An 18,246-nucleotide genomic window follows, 5' to 3' on the forward strand; every position below is an offset into this window, starting at 1 on the left:
AAGGAAATATGAATAGAAAAAAAGACTGCTTTGAAATATGTTATGTACAAAATGAAACTGACCACTTGTCGTAAGTTTAATTAGTCGTGTCTCCATTTTTTGTTTATTTTATTCGAGTTACACCAGCATTGCACAGAATCTTTGATAGTCTAACAGATCAAAAGTAAGGGAATAACCCGACAACGACACAGACATATATATTAATCTTTAAAATCAAAATTTCATACAACACAAACCATTGTTTCTTGCGTAAACTTCAACTGATTTCATTGGATACTGTTTTCCTAAGTCGATATTCCACCAAGATACAGCTTCGTTTTCTGTAGAACTGCAGCATTGACACGTATTAGGGTCCGGGCCAATATCGCCGTCAATTGCTCTCTTTCCGTCCCAACCAGTTGCAACTGATGACATTCTGGTAACTACATTTTCCTTTATACGTTCAACCAGATTGTATTCTAAAATAAAGAATATGTCAGGTTTTGTGAGCCATTCAAATGTTGCCTTTTGCAAAAGAGAAAAGACATTTTAAAAATCAAAGGTGACATGCATATAAAGTAAACAACTGTTTTGTGTTTTCGTTGAAAAATAATGAAACAGATATCGAGCTATTACAAAACATACGACAAAGTCTATCATATGTGAAGATTTGATTGTATCTGTAGTAAATCATATCACTTCCACGTTTATATTTATTTGATTGTATATTCAGTTAATCATATATTTTTCTACATATATCTATATATTTTTGTTGTTCAAACCATGTTTGCAGAGTGCCCCTTCATATCCTGGTTTGCATCCATCCTTACATCTCCCATTTATGTGGTCACATGTCTGGTCATTGCGGCATTTCCCACACGCGTGCGCACACGTAAGTCCATAGCGACCATACGGACATACTATCGAAAAGAAAATATGCAAAACCATATTATGTATTTCCATTAACAACAACACCATTATATTATTTACTTCATTTAAATAAATGATCTACATTATGCTTAAAAATAAAAGTTCTTAGATGTTAATAAGAATTACTTAGTCGTATAAAATGTATTGACGTGCTCAAAACAAATGGACCGTATTTACTTCATCAAATCCAATGATATGCATTATGTTTTGAAAAAAGTATCAAAAGCTAATAAGAATTAGTAGGGAAACTATGACTGCTAAAAACAAATGGCAATAAGAACAACTAGTTACCATTATCACAATGAATGCCATTATATCCTGGGGCACAGTCACCTGGGCATTTTCCTAAATCCTTACTACAATCTACACCGTCATAGCAGTAACATCGTTGTTTACAGTCTGCTCCGAAACGTTGTGACGGACATTCTATAGTTTTAAAACCACAATAATTGAAAAGAAAACTATTAAATAAATTGATAAATGTATATGTTTGTTGACTATCAAAAGGTCATTCCTTCAGATTTGTGGCAAAGGCTTTAACGAGATACAGAAAGTAGGTCTATGCAGTCGCTAATTATTGCTATGCAATGTGCGTAACTGTTAATTTTAAAAGATAATGTCACCCAAGGTAATCATCTCATACCAATATGTTTACTTCGACCAATAGGAAAACTTATTTTATTCATAACCTTTTTAACTGTTGACTATTAACTTTTAGACTTGTTTGGAACGTGTTACATTTACTATTGAATATAAAATACATTGAATTACTATTACAATAACAATATATATTGCTTGACAAACCTTTGTCACAACGATCACCCTGCCATCCTGGGTCACAACCTTGAAGACAAAAGCCAGTCCCAATGTCACAGGTATTTCCATGATTGCAATGACCACATCTTTTCTAACAGTTTGTGCCATACGTGCCCGCTTCACACGCTATAAATACCACAATTACATCTACTTGGATGCATAATCACAACTTAAGCTGTTTTACAAACTAGACACACTACAATACTTACTTCAGTATAAAGAAAAGACGAAGGTAAGACGGTAAGCAAGACTTAAAGAGGTTTAAAATAACTCCTACATTTTATTTCAATGCGATCTTATTATACCGGTATACTGTTAAATGGTTACTGTTAGCGGTGGCTATGGTCTTTGAAGTCGGCATTTATCCTTGCTTTAAAGGCAAGCTCTACTGCGTATTCTTATATGTGGAATAGATGTGTATCCAATCGGTAGGTAAATTTATACGGTAACGATCCAAATGGAAAGGAGAAGTATGAGTGTTTTGATAAACAATGTTATTGTAATCAATAAAAAGTCATTGGACAAACTTACAATAGTCCAAAAAAATCGAAGGTTAGGGGATTTAACATTCATACTTGAAATCCAGAACTTCATGTTTGGAATGCAAGTTATATCGTTTTGATATTATCTAATAATCAACTCTAGACAGAATTCATTATTAATTTCATAACTGTATTCCGAATTACTTAAAAAAGGAATTAAAACGTATTGCAGAAAGAGCGTTATTGCTTACCCTGTGTGCAGAGCGGTGGAAGCCAGGGTCCACTGCAACCACCGCCACACTGTCCAGTTTTCAGATCACAAGGAAATTTCAAGCAGTTTCCGCATTTGCGTTTGCACATTTCACCCCATTCGGTTTCACCACATTCTGTTATTGTAACAAAGTGAACATTGTGTAAATCTGCTCTGAGAAAATTATATAATGTTAATATATATTTATTTAAAATCAAGGTGTATGGTTTGTAAAAATCACCATAGTAGTATCGCATTACTCTATATAAAGCAAGGGATTTTATCCAATGAAATCTTTTTTAACATAAAACATGACCAAGCAAACTAATAGCAGACTAGGTTTGATAAGTCTGTTCATGAAAAGTAAAGTAATATAATGTGCAGCAATCCTCACGTCCTAGCACCGGCTTTAGCGGAATTGTATTATTCAGAAACTTTGGACTACTCGATCCGAAAGACCAGTCAATAGGTGACTGGAGATGCACACTGAAGTGTAAGGATAACAAACTTTATCGCATATTTGGCTTTGGTCGAAATGACCAGGCTATAACAGTAAAGAAAGAAGAATTTTTTATGTTTCAGCAGGACAAGCTCACATGTTGAGACAAAAAAATCAAACAACACCAGATCATAGAAAGAATGGGTTGTTTCACATGAAAATTGAACAGCATATAAAACATATATATTACTCTACAAAACAATTGTCATTATACTGATATATACATTGACTTACGGAAAAGGATTGCATAAAGGGGTCATGCTTTCGGACAGTTCAAGGCATTTAAAAACTCACCATTTTCAAAGAATTGTTACATGTCTTCGTTTTGATAAATTTGCAATAATGTCCCAGTGCTGAAATTTCACATAACTAGGTGGAACGTACATTTTATCAATTGTTTATTTTTATTTCTTTACAAATGACATTCATTTTTAAAGGGGGTGGGGTGGCGGGGGTGGGGAGGGGTATAACTTTTTCAGAATATTTTAAGTATCTATCATATGGGACACAGTACAGCAGAACATGTAATGGTAAGGTAGATTGTTGGTAAAGGTGTTGTTCTTTTATCAAATATTTCTGTGTTTTGATGATATTCTCCTAAACCTTAAATGAAATTGATAAAATGCTCGGTATTTAGATATGAAAAGACACGCATGCATTATCCTCTGTTTAATAGTATTTTCTTTTTATGACAATTTCTAACTAATCAAACTCAACCTTACCAATATCGCATGCACCATTTTGTCCCGTCCATCTTCCAGAACACCCATATGGACAAATACCGTCTATTTTCATTTTCCCTGTTACTTCTCCATCACAGTAACAATTCTTTTCACAATTCCACCCACATTTATTCACAACACAATCTAAAGAATACCACGTTTATTTCATCATTTTTTTAGTTTTAGTTTAAGTTTAAAACAAAGGATAAAGATTAAGACAAATCCCCACGAAGCATTATTATAAACTTTACACTAAACAGTCTGCATATTTAAGCTATTCTTCTAATCCATTAAGTAATCATTCAAGTGTTTGCTGGAAAATTCGACTGATGTGGAACGAGGTATGTTGATGGTATTTAACAATATCTTCAAAAAGGTCATTTGGTAAGACAGAATGCAATCTGAATAATGTACATCTCCAATTAACGCTACGCTTTGGATCTGAAGACGTGCTATTGATAGACTTGTTCTGACGACCATTCCGCTAGCCAATCAGAGCCTTGCTTTCAACATTTTGAAAGTGAAAGTAGAAGTTTAAAAAATCTATATTTAGCCTGGGTTTTTCATGTTTACAATTCTGATGACGACCACATCATGACTGCGTCCTCGTGATTTGAGAGGTATCATATGTCACGGTACGGACTTGGTCAAGTAAGGGGAGAATATGTGTCAGGCAGCCAGTTAGCTCAGTCAGTAGAGCACTCGCACTGTAAGCGAAGGGTCCCGGGTTCGAGTCCCGGACTGACTGCACAATTTTCTCACCCTGTGACATTCGACGCTTTTGTTATGGTTCAGCCAAACAGAATGCACCAATGCTAAATGCTAGGATAGCAAAGATTATAAACTCTTAGGCACTATGTAAAACCTTGCTTAAATAAAATACGTGTTGCGTTAAAATGTATTTATGAAAAGTGCAATCAAAGGTATAGAATGTACCAGTTGCAATGCTGTTTTAAGGCTGAGCGAAAACTTTAATTTGTTTTATGCTCTTATGTGTCAAATATATGATATATCTTACCTGCAAATATATGCATTTCACATACTGACAATGTAGCTGTTCCACTGTATGGTTGTATACCAATTTGTACGACCTTTGCTACATATTCAGTAGTTAGCTCTGTGGTACGGGGACTATAGTGGGCAGGATTGGTCGTACCGTCAACAGTATCTTGGAAAATAGTTATTCCGCTATGTGCAACCTCACCAACTGATATGTAGAAACCCTTAGATTGTTCTGATATAAAATATCAATAATAAGTGAACAAGTTTTCTGGAATGTTATTTTATATATAAGATATTGATCCAAGTAGGACATATAAATGTAGTTTTCACGAACCGGCTACATATGTGTTGGACACAGAAATTATACCATATGCATTATTCAGTTAATATATACACACATCTTCAATTACATCTCACAGGATGTAAATGTTATACTTAAGGTATTGGACCCCTAATAGAAATGTTTTATAAATGGCATTTGCTTGGTATATTCTTAAAGTTGACCATGTTTCACACTGTGTTGCAAATTTTAAACAACTTTTACCGTGCCGTTTTTTGTAAATTTTGTATAATTTATGGTATTTCCTCACGCTCAGGAAGAGACAAAATTCAATATGATGGCCACTATCTAAAACGTTCGCAGAGAATTCATTACAACATTAATTTTGATAAAAGAAACATCAAACTATTGTTAAACAATTATAAAACACAAAATAAAACTTTAAAAATTATTTTTGTCTAGGGTGCCTCAAGTAAACAGATTTAATAACTCAGAGACAGAATTCTAACTCCAACATTGAAAAATTAAGGTCGAATCCGGTGGGTCTGTTTTGAGTTTTGCTCACTTCATTCAAAAATAACCTTGGGGCAATAGTAAAACCTTCCTGCATTTCTTCCACAATATGTAATCTAAAGAATGAAGGCAAAATAAAGAACTTTTACCGCACGTAACTCAATATTTTTAAAGATGTCTAACTCTGCCCCTCCTGATTAAGAGGTAAATTCACATTGAACAGCAAAAAATCGCTTATAAAATGAAAATTTTCCACTTTTGTACAATTCATCCATAATTAGTCTTGAAAAAAGTAAAATCTTACTAGAAAAAAAGGAAAACATGGGGAAAAAAAATTTGGTCCCAGTGGGGTTTGAACCTGCGTCCCCTGAAAATTGCAGTCAAAGTAGGGTTATGGTAGGAACTGAATACTCTTCAAAAAGAAGATACTCTATTACGGGTCCAATACCTTAATACGAGTATCAAATAACGTGTCATCGAATGTGCATTATCTTATCATTTCAATAATGGCGGTTTCATTAATCCAGATTACATTATACCAGTATTTAAAGTTGAGATATATATACCTAATGTTGTATGTCGACCATAGAAGCTCATATCTTGTATCTTAAAGTCTTGTTGCAGGTCAATGTACAGCCACGGATTGTTTTCTAGTCCGTCTGTTCTCGAACATGTGTTCGCTTCAATAATCAGTTCTTCACCTTCATCAGGATATCTACCATCGACGGCTCGGGAAGACAACCAATTTCCGTAATCTGTCGATTGGTTTGTCGGCATGTTAAATGCAATCTCTCTTCCTGGTAACGTTAAAACTCTTATTTGAAATGTTTACTCAGAAGTCTATATACATTATGAGTTTGTGCGGTATGCAATGCAACTGATATCTGAGTATGTATGACTATACATGTTTGTAAAATGACATGGATTTCCTTTGGGAAAAGTGTACCAATTTGCAATCAATCACATGTTATTATTTAGCTCACAGAATTGAAAAAAAATACTGTTATGATATATGTTAATATACACAAAAAAGTCATTTTAGTATTTGAAACAATACGGCTATACGTTTTATGATGATTATCGATTTAACAATAGTTACTTCACAAATGTAATAATGTCAAGCACACTTTGCCTGATAAGTATATAACACAAATAACTATTTAAACTGGCACTTTACCTCCATATATCTCAAATTCGCAGATTCGCAACGGAACATTTTCTAACAACTGGGTAATTCTGATGTTCTGTGTTTCAACCGGCTCTAAACAAATTATTTCGATCTCGGAGGTGGCTGGTTTATTTTGCTGTTCATAACATAAATTTGGAAAACTCAAACTTGTAGGCCCTGTCTCTATCCGGAAGTTTGCGAAATTTTCTGAAACAAATTGATTTAATTATATATCTATTACGATATTATGAATCAAATACAGTCTAATGATTAGCTCTCAAATAGGTTCTTTATACCCTAAGTCAGCATCGATGATATTTGCCGTATTTTTTCTTTTAATTAATACGAAGGTGGTATAGGAACAGGATAATGTCTGTTATTATATCGTCTGCCAATGTAACCAGTCACTTTATACTCATCGTTGCCAGAAACCATTTTTATGTCAAGCTGGTTTCATTGCCGTGTACTTTTGAATTATCCATATTTACAATAACACTGCATGTACTGGAATGTGTTTGGTCAAAACGTATTCTTAAATCTTACCTTCAGCACATAAAAATCTACTACAAGTTACACGTTTGTAAGTTATAATCAATGAAATATAATAAAACATTTGAACAAAAAGTAATCAATACCCAGATCGTTGATCAATATATGAATTTTCACTCCCACAACACGATATGGCCTGTTTAACTGAACTCTCCAAGCTTGTTGACCATCAGATTGGGCCAGGTTTGTTTCACTGCAGGTTTGTAGATTGCCATCAACTGCAAGGTCTGAATGTTGAATAAAATTTTCTCCTTCTTGTGCTGTCTCCTTGAACTCTTTTGCAATATTACCTACGGTATACAACAGGATTTGTTTCCTTTCTGTCTCATAACTCTACCATCCATCAAAGATTTTTGTATATCTTGGCACAAATGAGCCAAAACAAATGGGTTAGTTTGCCAATCACAAAATCCAAACACAAAGCTTAAAGCTAAAGGTCACATTTGCAGGTTAAATAACTTGGGACAAAATATAAAGACAATATGTCTTCCTCAATTCACGGACCCTAGCGCAAAGGTCAAAGTCAGCTTTTTTGCTTTTTTTAGTCTCTAACGTTGTATGCTTGCATAAATATTCGTTTATCTAGATATTAACGTTTAACGTTACAAACTGATTTGTCATATAGACCAAAGTAAAACATGTTGCGCATTTTCATAAAAAGTCTGTCTCTGATGAAGTTTCCCACCAAATTAAAGGTGAATTGTTATTACAAATTTTATGTATTGATAGATAATTAAAAGCAATTCACAATTAAAATAATTGTAGATTTTCAGACATTGACACAACAAAACTCTGAGAAAAAAACTTACGATATTGACAAAGTGGTCCCATCCATCCGAGATTGCATCTTCCGTTTGTACAACCTCTTGATTCGCTGCATTTGTCATCATTATAACAATGACATCTATGCTGACAGTTTAGTCCGAAGGTTGGTACGCCAGGAAATACATTATCGCAATCTAAAGTTGGAAAATAAACATGGTTTGCATGATACTATGCCTGTGGAATTGCCATGCACTAAACCCTGCAATTCTAATAACATGATTAATATATATGAGATCTACAAAGCAATACTCTTACGTCTATCCCCAACCTAAAAAGGGAGAAAAGGTATAACAATCTTTATCAAGTGTCGGTATGTCGATCCTGTAGTATTCTCCTCTACCTCATTTCATTTCAGCTTAATAAATCTTACACCACAAACGTTACTTAATTATCGAGTTTTCTTCGTCTCTCCTCACAAAAACTGAATCTGAAATTCTAGCTATAAATGTCCGATACATTATTTATATTCCGTTGAACGTTGATCCAGCCTAACACACATATACACACAATTTTAATTGATATTAAATTATAGTTAATGACACATTAAAACATATTTAAGAGGTACATAGCATAGATTTTATTCGCCCTTAAAGATCTTTACTTGCAACATAATTATTGCAAAATGTCTGAAACCGTTTCCCGTATAATTATCGTTTTTCGGTTTTAATGATAAAGTATTTTACTTCCAATTAAACTGGGTTTATTTTGTCAAATGAATATCCCATTAATAAATTTTGTAGTTCGCACATTCAGTATATCGTATACGTTCAGACTGAGCGAATGTTTTGTTATGGATAATATCAAGTTATAGATCATTTGCAATAAAATCTTAACGACTTTATTCAATCAAGTACTAATTTGATCTTTATATCAATTACATACTTTGTAATTACAGACCGTTAATGTATCATTAACTGCAATTGTTTTCTTAAGCGAAGCATTTTTATGAATTGTTCACGTCTATGTCAATGTCGGTAGAATAAACTATCATTGCACGCGTTTTAGAATTTATCAGATTGAAATATAAGTGTATAATATATCAAATTGCAATTGGGCTCCGATTAATGACGAATGAATAAAGCCATTTTAGCTATTGCTTCAATTAAAAGCACTCCACAATAAAGGACCTATTCATGACCGATAAAATATGTGTAGGTATTGAAAATGCTTAACTATTTGCGTATATCAAAATCAATTTAATTTATAATACAATAAATATGAGAGGATCACTTCTCTGCCTTTTAAAGAAAAAAAAGATATAGTTAAAAGAACATACCATTACTTTGAACGGACAATAGATTTGACACTAACGCCAGAATACTCAAAACGACGCGCGTCTGTTCCATTGGACCTTCTTTTGCGAATAATGTTGCGATCCAGCCGTACGAGTTTGCCAAGATTCGACTGAAAACTTACTCGTACGGAGCTCGCCCGGGGTATTATATACTGGTCCATAACTTGGAATACCGCGTGTTATTTTTATCAACACGACATTTTCCTTCTTAAAATACAATTCTTTCAAATAGAATTATTTGTTTCGAAGGATTCCATGAATTATAAAAGCGTTAAATATAAACATTTACGAATATTCTCGATTAAAGATTTCTGTTATGATTATTCCTAAAACATGCAAAAAGCGTATCACAAATGGCTATTTATTTAAAAGTCTAAAAGCACATACAAACTGTATATTGTATATAAACGGTTAATAGACTTCTATAATGAAGTAACAGGGAATCGACGAAAATCGGGCTCTACGGTATCATTCGATATACCGACAGAGATGTATACTAATGAATTAAAAAATGTGTGTACTTCCGGCACGTGCCCAGAGCGTCTGACTTCGGATTTTTTGGAAGAATACGCTTTTTCCTTGTGCCTTATAAGCGTTCACATAACTTGTCCGAACCGCAACGTCTTGCACATCAGTACAAATATGAGCAGTGTTGTTTTTACTCCAAAGCCTACCTTTAAATTGATAGGGAATCGATCCTGCGCGAAGCAACGAAAATCGGGATCGATCCCTCTACTGTAACATGCGATATACCGAATGAGATATTTACTATCGACTTGAAAATTGTGTCCTTCGGTCCGTGCCATCATTAGACAGTTCTTCTTCAAATGTTATGGGCTGAGTTGAAGTCGGATCGATTCCCGATTGAGGCAGTGTTTTATTTCATATCATAAGTAATGTTGTGAACACATTGTAAATTAAAATGCAGATCGTTTATTTGATTTGAGTTTATCTTAAATGTGTTCAACTACCAGAAAATTGTTCGGAAAATACCATTGTAGAAATTGTGCTGCGTAGCAGGAGTAAATAGCATTGGTGGTAAAAATTCTTCCTGTTATCCTGTTATACCAAACATGTGAATAAATTCCAAAAACGTCTAGCTTAAAAATCATAGTAGCTAGTTAGATTTTATGGACAGACATGGTAATTAACAATCATGGCAAGTGACACTGAAATCTTTCAAGCACTCAATAAGTTTGTTACAATAAGAGGACACAGTGGCCCCTACATCGATCACCTGAATAAAACTGCTTTAAATGACAAGTTTAAATTCAAATTTTCTGAGACAGAAGCTAAATCACACGCAGACATCCAGACATGAATTCGCATAACAAAAAAGGACAAAAGTCTAACAGGAAAAGCCACATTCAAAGAAAGCAACCACATATTAGGTACTTCACATGAATTTAGTTATAAGGGTATTATTTCCGAAAATTATGTCCTAAAATCTGAAAACGATCATATAGAAAGTCACATTGTATGAGTGTGTTTACAAAGCGAAGCGACTTATAATCTACCTTGAATAAGATCTTACATGTACAAAGTATTAACATAATATTCAAATATAGTTAAGATTGGTGGGTCAATAAACGCCCTTTAGGCTAGAGTGTTAACATGATTAAACTTGTCATCAGTTTGATAAATCAAGGGAACATAACTCTAGACCTTAAGGTCTCAAACTACAGTACTATCCTATAGTTATCCACATCTTAAGTAAATATTATTGGCATTAGTGAAGAAATGATCCTACAGTGAAATCCTAGTGATTTGTTTTTTGTAGATCAAGGACATAAAATTCTGGTCTTAATATTCCTGCCTGACTCGTAATCGAAATTAATCGAAAAGTTATATTTATACTAGTATGCAAATATATTAAGATTGTTAGCAATCAAGATAAATAGATAAATAATGAAATACGGTATGTTCTGATTAATCAAGAACACATAACACTTAAACTTCTTTTTAGAGATCTGGCTTGTAATCAACTTGACCGACATTCTACTATCATGCACACTCTGATGTCATGTTATATAAATAGTATAAACATGAACCCGCTACAGTTTGCTTAGTTTTTAATTCAAAGTATTTCAGAAATCAAAGACATTTATCCAAATCTTCCGGTTCAGCCCGTAATCAAACTTGACCAAATCTAATAGTCATATGCACTGTGTCCTAGTTTGAAGAATGTGAATGATAGACAGAAAGCAATCTCACGGACGGACGGAAAACAAAAACAAGGAAAGACAAAGTGTGTGTGTGTGGGTGGGGGGGGGGGGGGGGGGGGGGGGGGGGGAGGGTATTATGAACTAATCATGGTATTCCCTTGTCATCTGTTGTCACATATCATACATGTTTACGCTTAAATGGAATACCTCAATAAGGTGTTTTTTCTAATGCAGTTAAGCATGCACATATGCAGCAATCATTATCTTGAAATTAGAGGGCACAATAACCCTACATCGATCACCTGAGTACAATTGCTTTTAATAAAAAGTTCAAGGACGTAAGCTTAATTGAATCACACTCAAAGTTCAAAACATGAATATGCAAACCAATCAAGGACAAAAGTCCGACAGGAAAAGCCACATTCATAGAAAGCCCGACGTTACATAACTAAAATACTGTTGAAAAACGGCGTTTATCCAAAAACAAACAAACAAATAAACAAATAAAACCTGAATACGATCATTTAGAAATTCACATTGTGTGAGAGTGTTTACAAAGTAATGTACAATCATGGTGATAGATCAAGAGCATATAACGCTTAACCGTCTGATCCCATGCGACTCATAATCTATCTTAAATAAGATCACAAATCCTAAACGTCTACACCAAAGTGGAATACCACAATAAGATATTTTTCTAATTCGGTTAGACATGCACGAATCTGTTGCAATCAATGACTTGAATATTATAATATATAGTATTTTGACACTAAAACCTTTCAAACACGTAATCAATATGTTGAAATAAGAGGGAACAATGGTCCAACATCGATCACCCGAGACTTGCAAAGTCTGTTGAGATCAAGTAATCTGCAAATTGTCATAATGAGGCTAATATTTTTCAGAAAAGCCTTGTCTCTCTAAGCTCATCTATACAGAATTTTAAAATGCGATTCTGAGGATACATAATGTCTTAAAGAGCGATTAGTACTATCTGTCAGTAATCACCCTAAACTGACCGGCAACAAGATTAATTGAGCAAGAGCTGTTTCAAATCACTCCCAATCAAATGTTTGATTTTTTTCTTAGAAAAGCCTTTACCACCTTAACTGAAGTACGTTTGTTGAATAGCTGATGTTAAACTTTTTAAACTTTAACATACTTCAAAATGGTGTAGTTATTTTCATTATTAAGGACAATATGATATGAGTTTCTTGCATTTATTTTACCATTAGAACCGTTCTTAAAGCCACTATGTTAACTTTATGAAATCATTATCAACTAGAGGTGCTTTTGAGAAAAGCGCATGTCTCCCACAACTGCCTAAACATCTGAATAATAAAAAAGTACACTTCAGGAGTAAGTTTCAGGATAAATGGTTCAGTGTTTAGTGATTATAGGTTGACTAGGATGAATGGTTCAGTAATTTTTGGAGTAAGTTTTAGAATGAATGGTTCAGTATTTTTTATGAGACTAGATGATTAGGATGGATGGTTTTTGGAGCAAGGTTTAGAATGAATGGTTCAGCATTTTTATGAGTCTAGGTGATTAGGATGAATGGTTCAGTAATTATGGTCAAGGGCCATAATACCGAAGAGCCTATGCCGATTTGGCTAGTTATCGAACTTGGCTGAGCACATTTTGTTCAAGTTTGGTGAAGATCGGATGAGAAATGTTCGACTTAGAGTGCGGACTAGACTAGCTCCTAGACCATGATATATCTTTTTACATTTTTACGATTGAATGTAGCGAACTGAGCCAGTCTATATCCTATGTCTAATATCCTGATAATTTCAACATCAGTCCTGTGTGAAAATCTCTAAAATAGACTGGCTTTTGTCTCTATGAAATTGAATTTGTCAAAAAAGGGAAAAACATTGAAATATAGTTATTATCAGTCTAGTGGCTAGTCTAAGTGCGGACAAGCTTTGTGACAGACACACAGACACACAGACAGGAGTAAATCAGTATGTCTTCCACACCATTGGTGGTGGGAGACAAAATGAAAAGTACTTTCTTGGGAACAAGATAGAAACCGAGGCATAGCATCAAGATCACCGTAAAACAAGTTCTGCCTTTACCAGTTAGTAAAATCTCATTTGAATTGTTCATGATTTATAGCTGCACACTATAGTACTTATTATTTACTTTTTTTTTATAAAATCAATTAATTTTCTTATAATTGGTAGTGGTACAGTCTATGTAGCCAGTCGTTCTGTGGAAAAAACAACAACAAATAAATGTTATAACATCACCACTTTTGCAGTCAATTATCATACAATAGTTTTGGACACTTTAAAGTTCCATAAGGCTTCATTACAAAAAACACATTCTAACACGATCCGATTCATTTTCCTATTAAACAAAGAAGGCAGAAAACAGTGAACTATTAACAAATCACTGTTCTGACGTCACAATTATTACGTCATGGCGTCAAACGGCATAGCGGCGCACTGGAAAAGAAACCGATTGAAAACGGGCTAATAATTAATGCATGTCATCAAAGATGTACTTAAAAATCCTTTGTAACGTGTTAGAATCGAAATAATATATCTCATTTAGTGATTTGCTCTTAATATAAATAAATAATGAATAAATCATTGTTTTGTCGTTCAGATGCGTATTATCATATCACTCGGGCTGCGCCCTCGTGATATAATTCCTGCGCATCGGAACTCCAAACAATGATTTATTCAACGACCAATCACTTGGATGAGATATATTATTTCTTAAATATATCACATGTTAATTACAAAAGGTGTGGCAGTCACATAAACAAAGGCATTATGAACATTTAAAATGTATTTGATAAAGATACAAGTATTTTAAATTGAACCAGAACCAGTATAGTCAAAAGATTTTAAAAATCATATTAATTTCATAATAATCTAATAAACTATATATTGGTAAATAATTAAACATCTTTACTTCTTTCAATGTCTCACACTCATATGGCGGCTTATACAGCTTGAACTGGTAATAGCAGGCACCAGGGTAGAACTATCTATCTAACACAAGCCACTCGCATCAAAAAAGGTCTGTTTCGAACCAAACATGATGAGAGGCATGTGATGCAAAGTCAGCGACCTTAACCATTCGTCTGAAAGTACATTGACCATTAAAAAGATAATTGTGCTCTAAGATTAAAGCATTTCATGAAAGATTACTAAATACTGTCCATAAGAGCTGAACCACTGGTTTTGTTCTGACCGATTGTTTAATTTCATTAATAGACTTTCCCACATTAACAAGCAATATTTTGTTGGTGTAATCATCATTCTGTTTCACCACATGAAAAAAATATTAACTACTTTACAGGAAATTTCTGTGCTTTAACTGTATCTTAAGCATTGGCTTTAACATATAAAATTAATTAACTTTTATTCTAATATGGCTAACAATGCTTTAATCATCACAACGATGTTATGTTGACGTCACGTCAACGTGATATTTAGCGCCATGTACACATCAAGAAATAGCGCTTTCAGATTTCATGAAATATTTTACTTAATTACATGTTTTAAACGAAATGTCACATTGCACAAATGTTTTGATTACTTTATACACATACTGAATTAGTTATTCGCTTTGCTGAATAATTTGCAATAATTTTCGCTCGAACTGAATTCTGCCGCAAGACGTATTACCGTTTCCGGCCCTGGCGTGTTTTAACAAATACCTACTATTGGCGCCATGCTTGCGCGAAGAAACAGTTCCATCATATTTGATATAAATTCTACAATAAAGAACATATTAGAATCGAAATAATTTATAACAAAACAGTGCTTTATCACTATTTATACACTCGGGCGCCCTCGTTAAATTATTACGCCCGACGTATAACCGCCCATCGTGTATAAATAGTGATAAAGCACTGTTTTGCTATAAATTATTTCTTAAACATATTCATTTTTAAAAATTACACCTTTACATGCTTAAGATTACTCATATCTACGTTATTTACATTTTAAAGATATTTTTATACAATTTTGAATTTATAAATGTAAAGTTTATTAAGACCTCTCCTATTCGTTTTGTAATAAAAAGTACAAATTGACAAGAACTTCATTATTCAGATTGTGAAGCCCATAATGGATTCTGGGAGTCAACCAAGGGGTATGTAAAACGAACACATTTGCAATGACTTCCTATTCATTATGATTGTTAGCCTGGCAGAAGTCTGCCGAGTTCAGATCGCATTTGTCCAGGCGTTAGTCAGAGATAAAAGAGACTGTATTTTTTTTCCAGAAAGTGCTATTAAAAGAGAGTTTTGTGGTAGAAATATTTATTTTAAAGGACTCTGACGACTGATGCCTGTCTACGATTACCTCAGTACATTTGCTTTTAGTGAGAAGTTCAAGGTTATAAGCTTAATGGAATCAAACTCATACAGACATGAATTTGCATACTCAAAAGGAACAGAAAAAGCCACATTTAAAGAAAGCAGCCGCAAGGAAATAACAGCAGTAGACTTCTGCTTTTTTTCAATTATTTTAATTCTTCACTGCCAGCGCTTTCAACTGTACACATATCTTCAGGCAGTTTACATTTTGAAATAATACAATGACGTTACGACATAACAAAAATTACGGGAAACGTCGTAAACAGACGTTGCGGCAAACTTCAAGAAAAAATGTATAATACACTCAAGAATACCCTGTGTACATACACACAAAACTTGGCAGAAACAGATATTGTACCATTTAAAAAGGGAGTTAATAACTGTTGTTAAAACATATTTATTATTGATATATAAGTAAATAAATAACATTAAGATGATTACTTTAAAAGTAATAATAGCTTTAAAATCAATTATGGATACTGTAAAAAGAAAGAATTACTCAAATTACCCACTTGTTCTTTATGACAAAAGTGGTATATAGCCAAATATAGAAATAGCATCAAAATTAAAGGGAGGTAATAAAATTTAAAGATACAATTGTATTACAGGAAGGAAAAGAGATAAAAAAATTAAAGAACAAAGCAGTTGGTAGTACGTTAAGTGTACACAGTTGATAATATTAAAACATTTAAACAATTATGACCAGTATTAATCTCAGTGTTAAGGTAAATGAGCAAGCATATATAAATAGGAGATTCAAGTTACACAGCAAATATACATTAAACTTTTAGGAGCTCGCCATGCGTGCGGGTCTGCATAACTATTGACAGATGCTATTAAGTTCCGGTTTCAAGATATTTATAAAATGTAGTTCCTTCTCATCTCTGAAACTGTCACTGTTAGTCAGATTTTTGTAAAGAGGGAATATTTTAAACTTCCCACCAGAGCATTCATTGATATGTTTATTTACTTTCAGAATACGTAGTTCATCGTTATTAGTTTTTTGTCTATGTAGTGTCATTCGTTGGCACAGTTCATTGTTTGTTTGACCGCACAGATGATAGAATAGAAAACATTTTTTGAAATACAATTCATATTCTGTTTAACAGTAAATGTTTTACCATTTGAAAATTTAATTAAGTCTCCTTCTAGCAAATCTGGGCACGTCTTACACCTGCTTCTGTTGCACTTTGTTACAGTCACGATATTTTCCACCATATCAAATTTCGATTTCGATAGAATGCGTTTTAAGATTTTAGGTTGCCTTTTCCTATTTATTATTCTTTTCTGTTGCAAAACACTTTTCATCCTGTCACTGTTCTGTAGCATTGCTTTGCATGTTTGATGTTTGTATTGCTGGTGACATGTTCTTATTACGTGGGTTAAAAATTGTTACAAATGGAATGACATTATTGTCCGATGTTTGATTTTCGCAATCATCCGTTGCTATAGGTCCTTTTTATTTCGCCTTTGATATTTCGTGCTTAATAATTTCTTCCGGATGGTTTTGTTTCAATAACTGTAACTTTGATTCTGAAAGTCGTCTTTCTTGTAACTGTTTATCTTTCACTATAGTGACTATGTAAAGGAGAAAAGCCGAAAACAGTCCATTATGTAAAAGAATGGACAAATCGAGGCGCAACGCGCCGAGATTGTCCATTCATTCACATAATGGATAGTTTGAGGCTTTTCTCTGACTTAAAACACGGTCCTCACGAAAAATTCAAGATTGTCGTGATATTATATAATGTCTTTAATATTGTCCTCTTTGAGGCAAAGACAATTCATTGATTTGTGTATCTGTGCTAAGTAAAAATACCATGTCAAATGGAGTTTTACTTAGATTGCATATAAATATTTATTGCAATTAAAAGTTTTTTAAACACTAATGATATTTTGTCTTGATTCTTAAGAAAGTTTCGAACATATCTCGTTTTGTCATATTTATGAATGATTTGAAGTACCTTTACAAAAAGTAACATTTAACTTGGACGTATGATGTATGTTTCAATAGTTGTCCATGCTTTGTTCGTGCTAAGTTTGCAGTTTTATGTAAAGGACGGGTCCAGGTGTAGACATTCTAAAATGTATGTATGTATTTTATATCATTATTACAAAACAATCGTTTTTATCTCGTAATTATGAGATATTCTATCAATTTTGATAGAAGAAAAGTATACGTATTACATGAGATATTTACTTGTTATGACTCGTATCTCATTTTTACGAGAAAATATTTCGTAATTACAATAAATAACATCGTTATTGCAAAAAAAAATTGTATTGTTAAATTAAGATCATTATGGCCAAATTTTACGGTAATACCGAAATACCGAAACATGCAGTAAAACTGTTTTTGTCTTTGTAGGAGAAAGGTGAAAGTGCACATTTCAGGGTAGGACTGCAACAAATGTCAGTTCTGGCAAAAAG

The 18,246-nt window shown here is 33.4% G+C and overlaps 2 protein-coding genes across 4 annotated transcripts in view; one reads left to right on the forward strand and one right to left on the reverse strand.

The window, feature by feature from the left end:
- LOC123524838 (uncharacterized) overlaps positions 1-18,246 on the forward strand; it is a 474,072-nt gene that overhangs the window by 287,310 nt on the left and 168,516 nt on the right. The gene's annotated exons all lie outside the window — the stretch shown is intronic.
- LOC123524797 (uncharacterized) lies at positions 1,201-9,447 on the reverse strand. Of its 2 annotated transcripts, none has more exons than XM_053538414.1 (10): positions 9,292-9,447; positions 8,000-8,149; positions 7,277-7,480; positions 6,651-6,848; positions 6,040-6,270; positions 4,697-4,912; positions 3,679-3,822; positions 2,459-2,593; positions 1,714-1,851; positions 1,201-1,335 (listed from the first exon to the last, which is right to left on the reverse strand). In XM_053538414.1, the coding sequence occupies exons 1-9, from the start codon at positions 9,359-9,361 to the stop codon at positions 1,817-1,819; spliced, it is 1,383 nt and encodes a 460-aa protein (XP_053394389.1). In that variant the 5' UTR covers positions 9,362-9,447; the 3' UTR covers positions 1,201-1,335; positions 1,714-1,816. The 2 variants fall into 2 exon arrangements, with proteins under 2 accessions (XP_053394389.1, XP_053394390.1); XM_053538415.1 differs by lacking the exon at positions 9,292-9,447 and adding an exon at positions 8,271-8,754.

The sequence above is a fragment of the Mercenaria mercenaria genome, chromosome 3, assembly GCF_021730395.1.
Source record: "Mercenaria mercenaria strain notata chromosome 3, MADL_Memer_1, whole genome shotgun sequence".
NCBI classification, from domain to species: domain Eukaryota; kingdom Metazoa; phylum Mollusca; class Bivalvia; order Venerida; family Veneridae; genus Mercenaria; species Mercenaria mercenaria.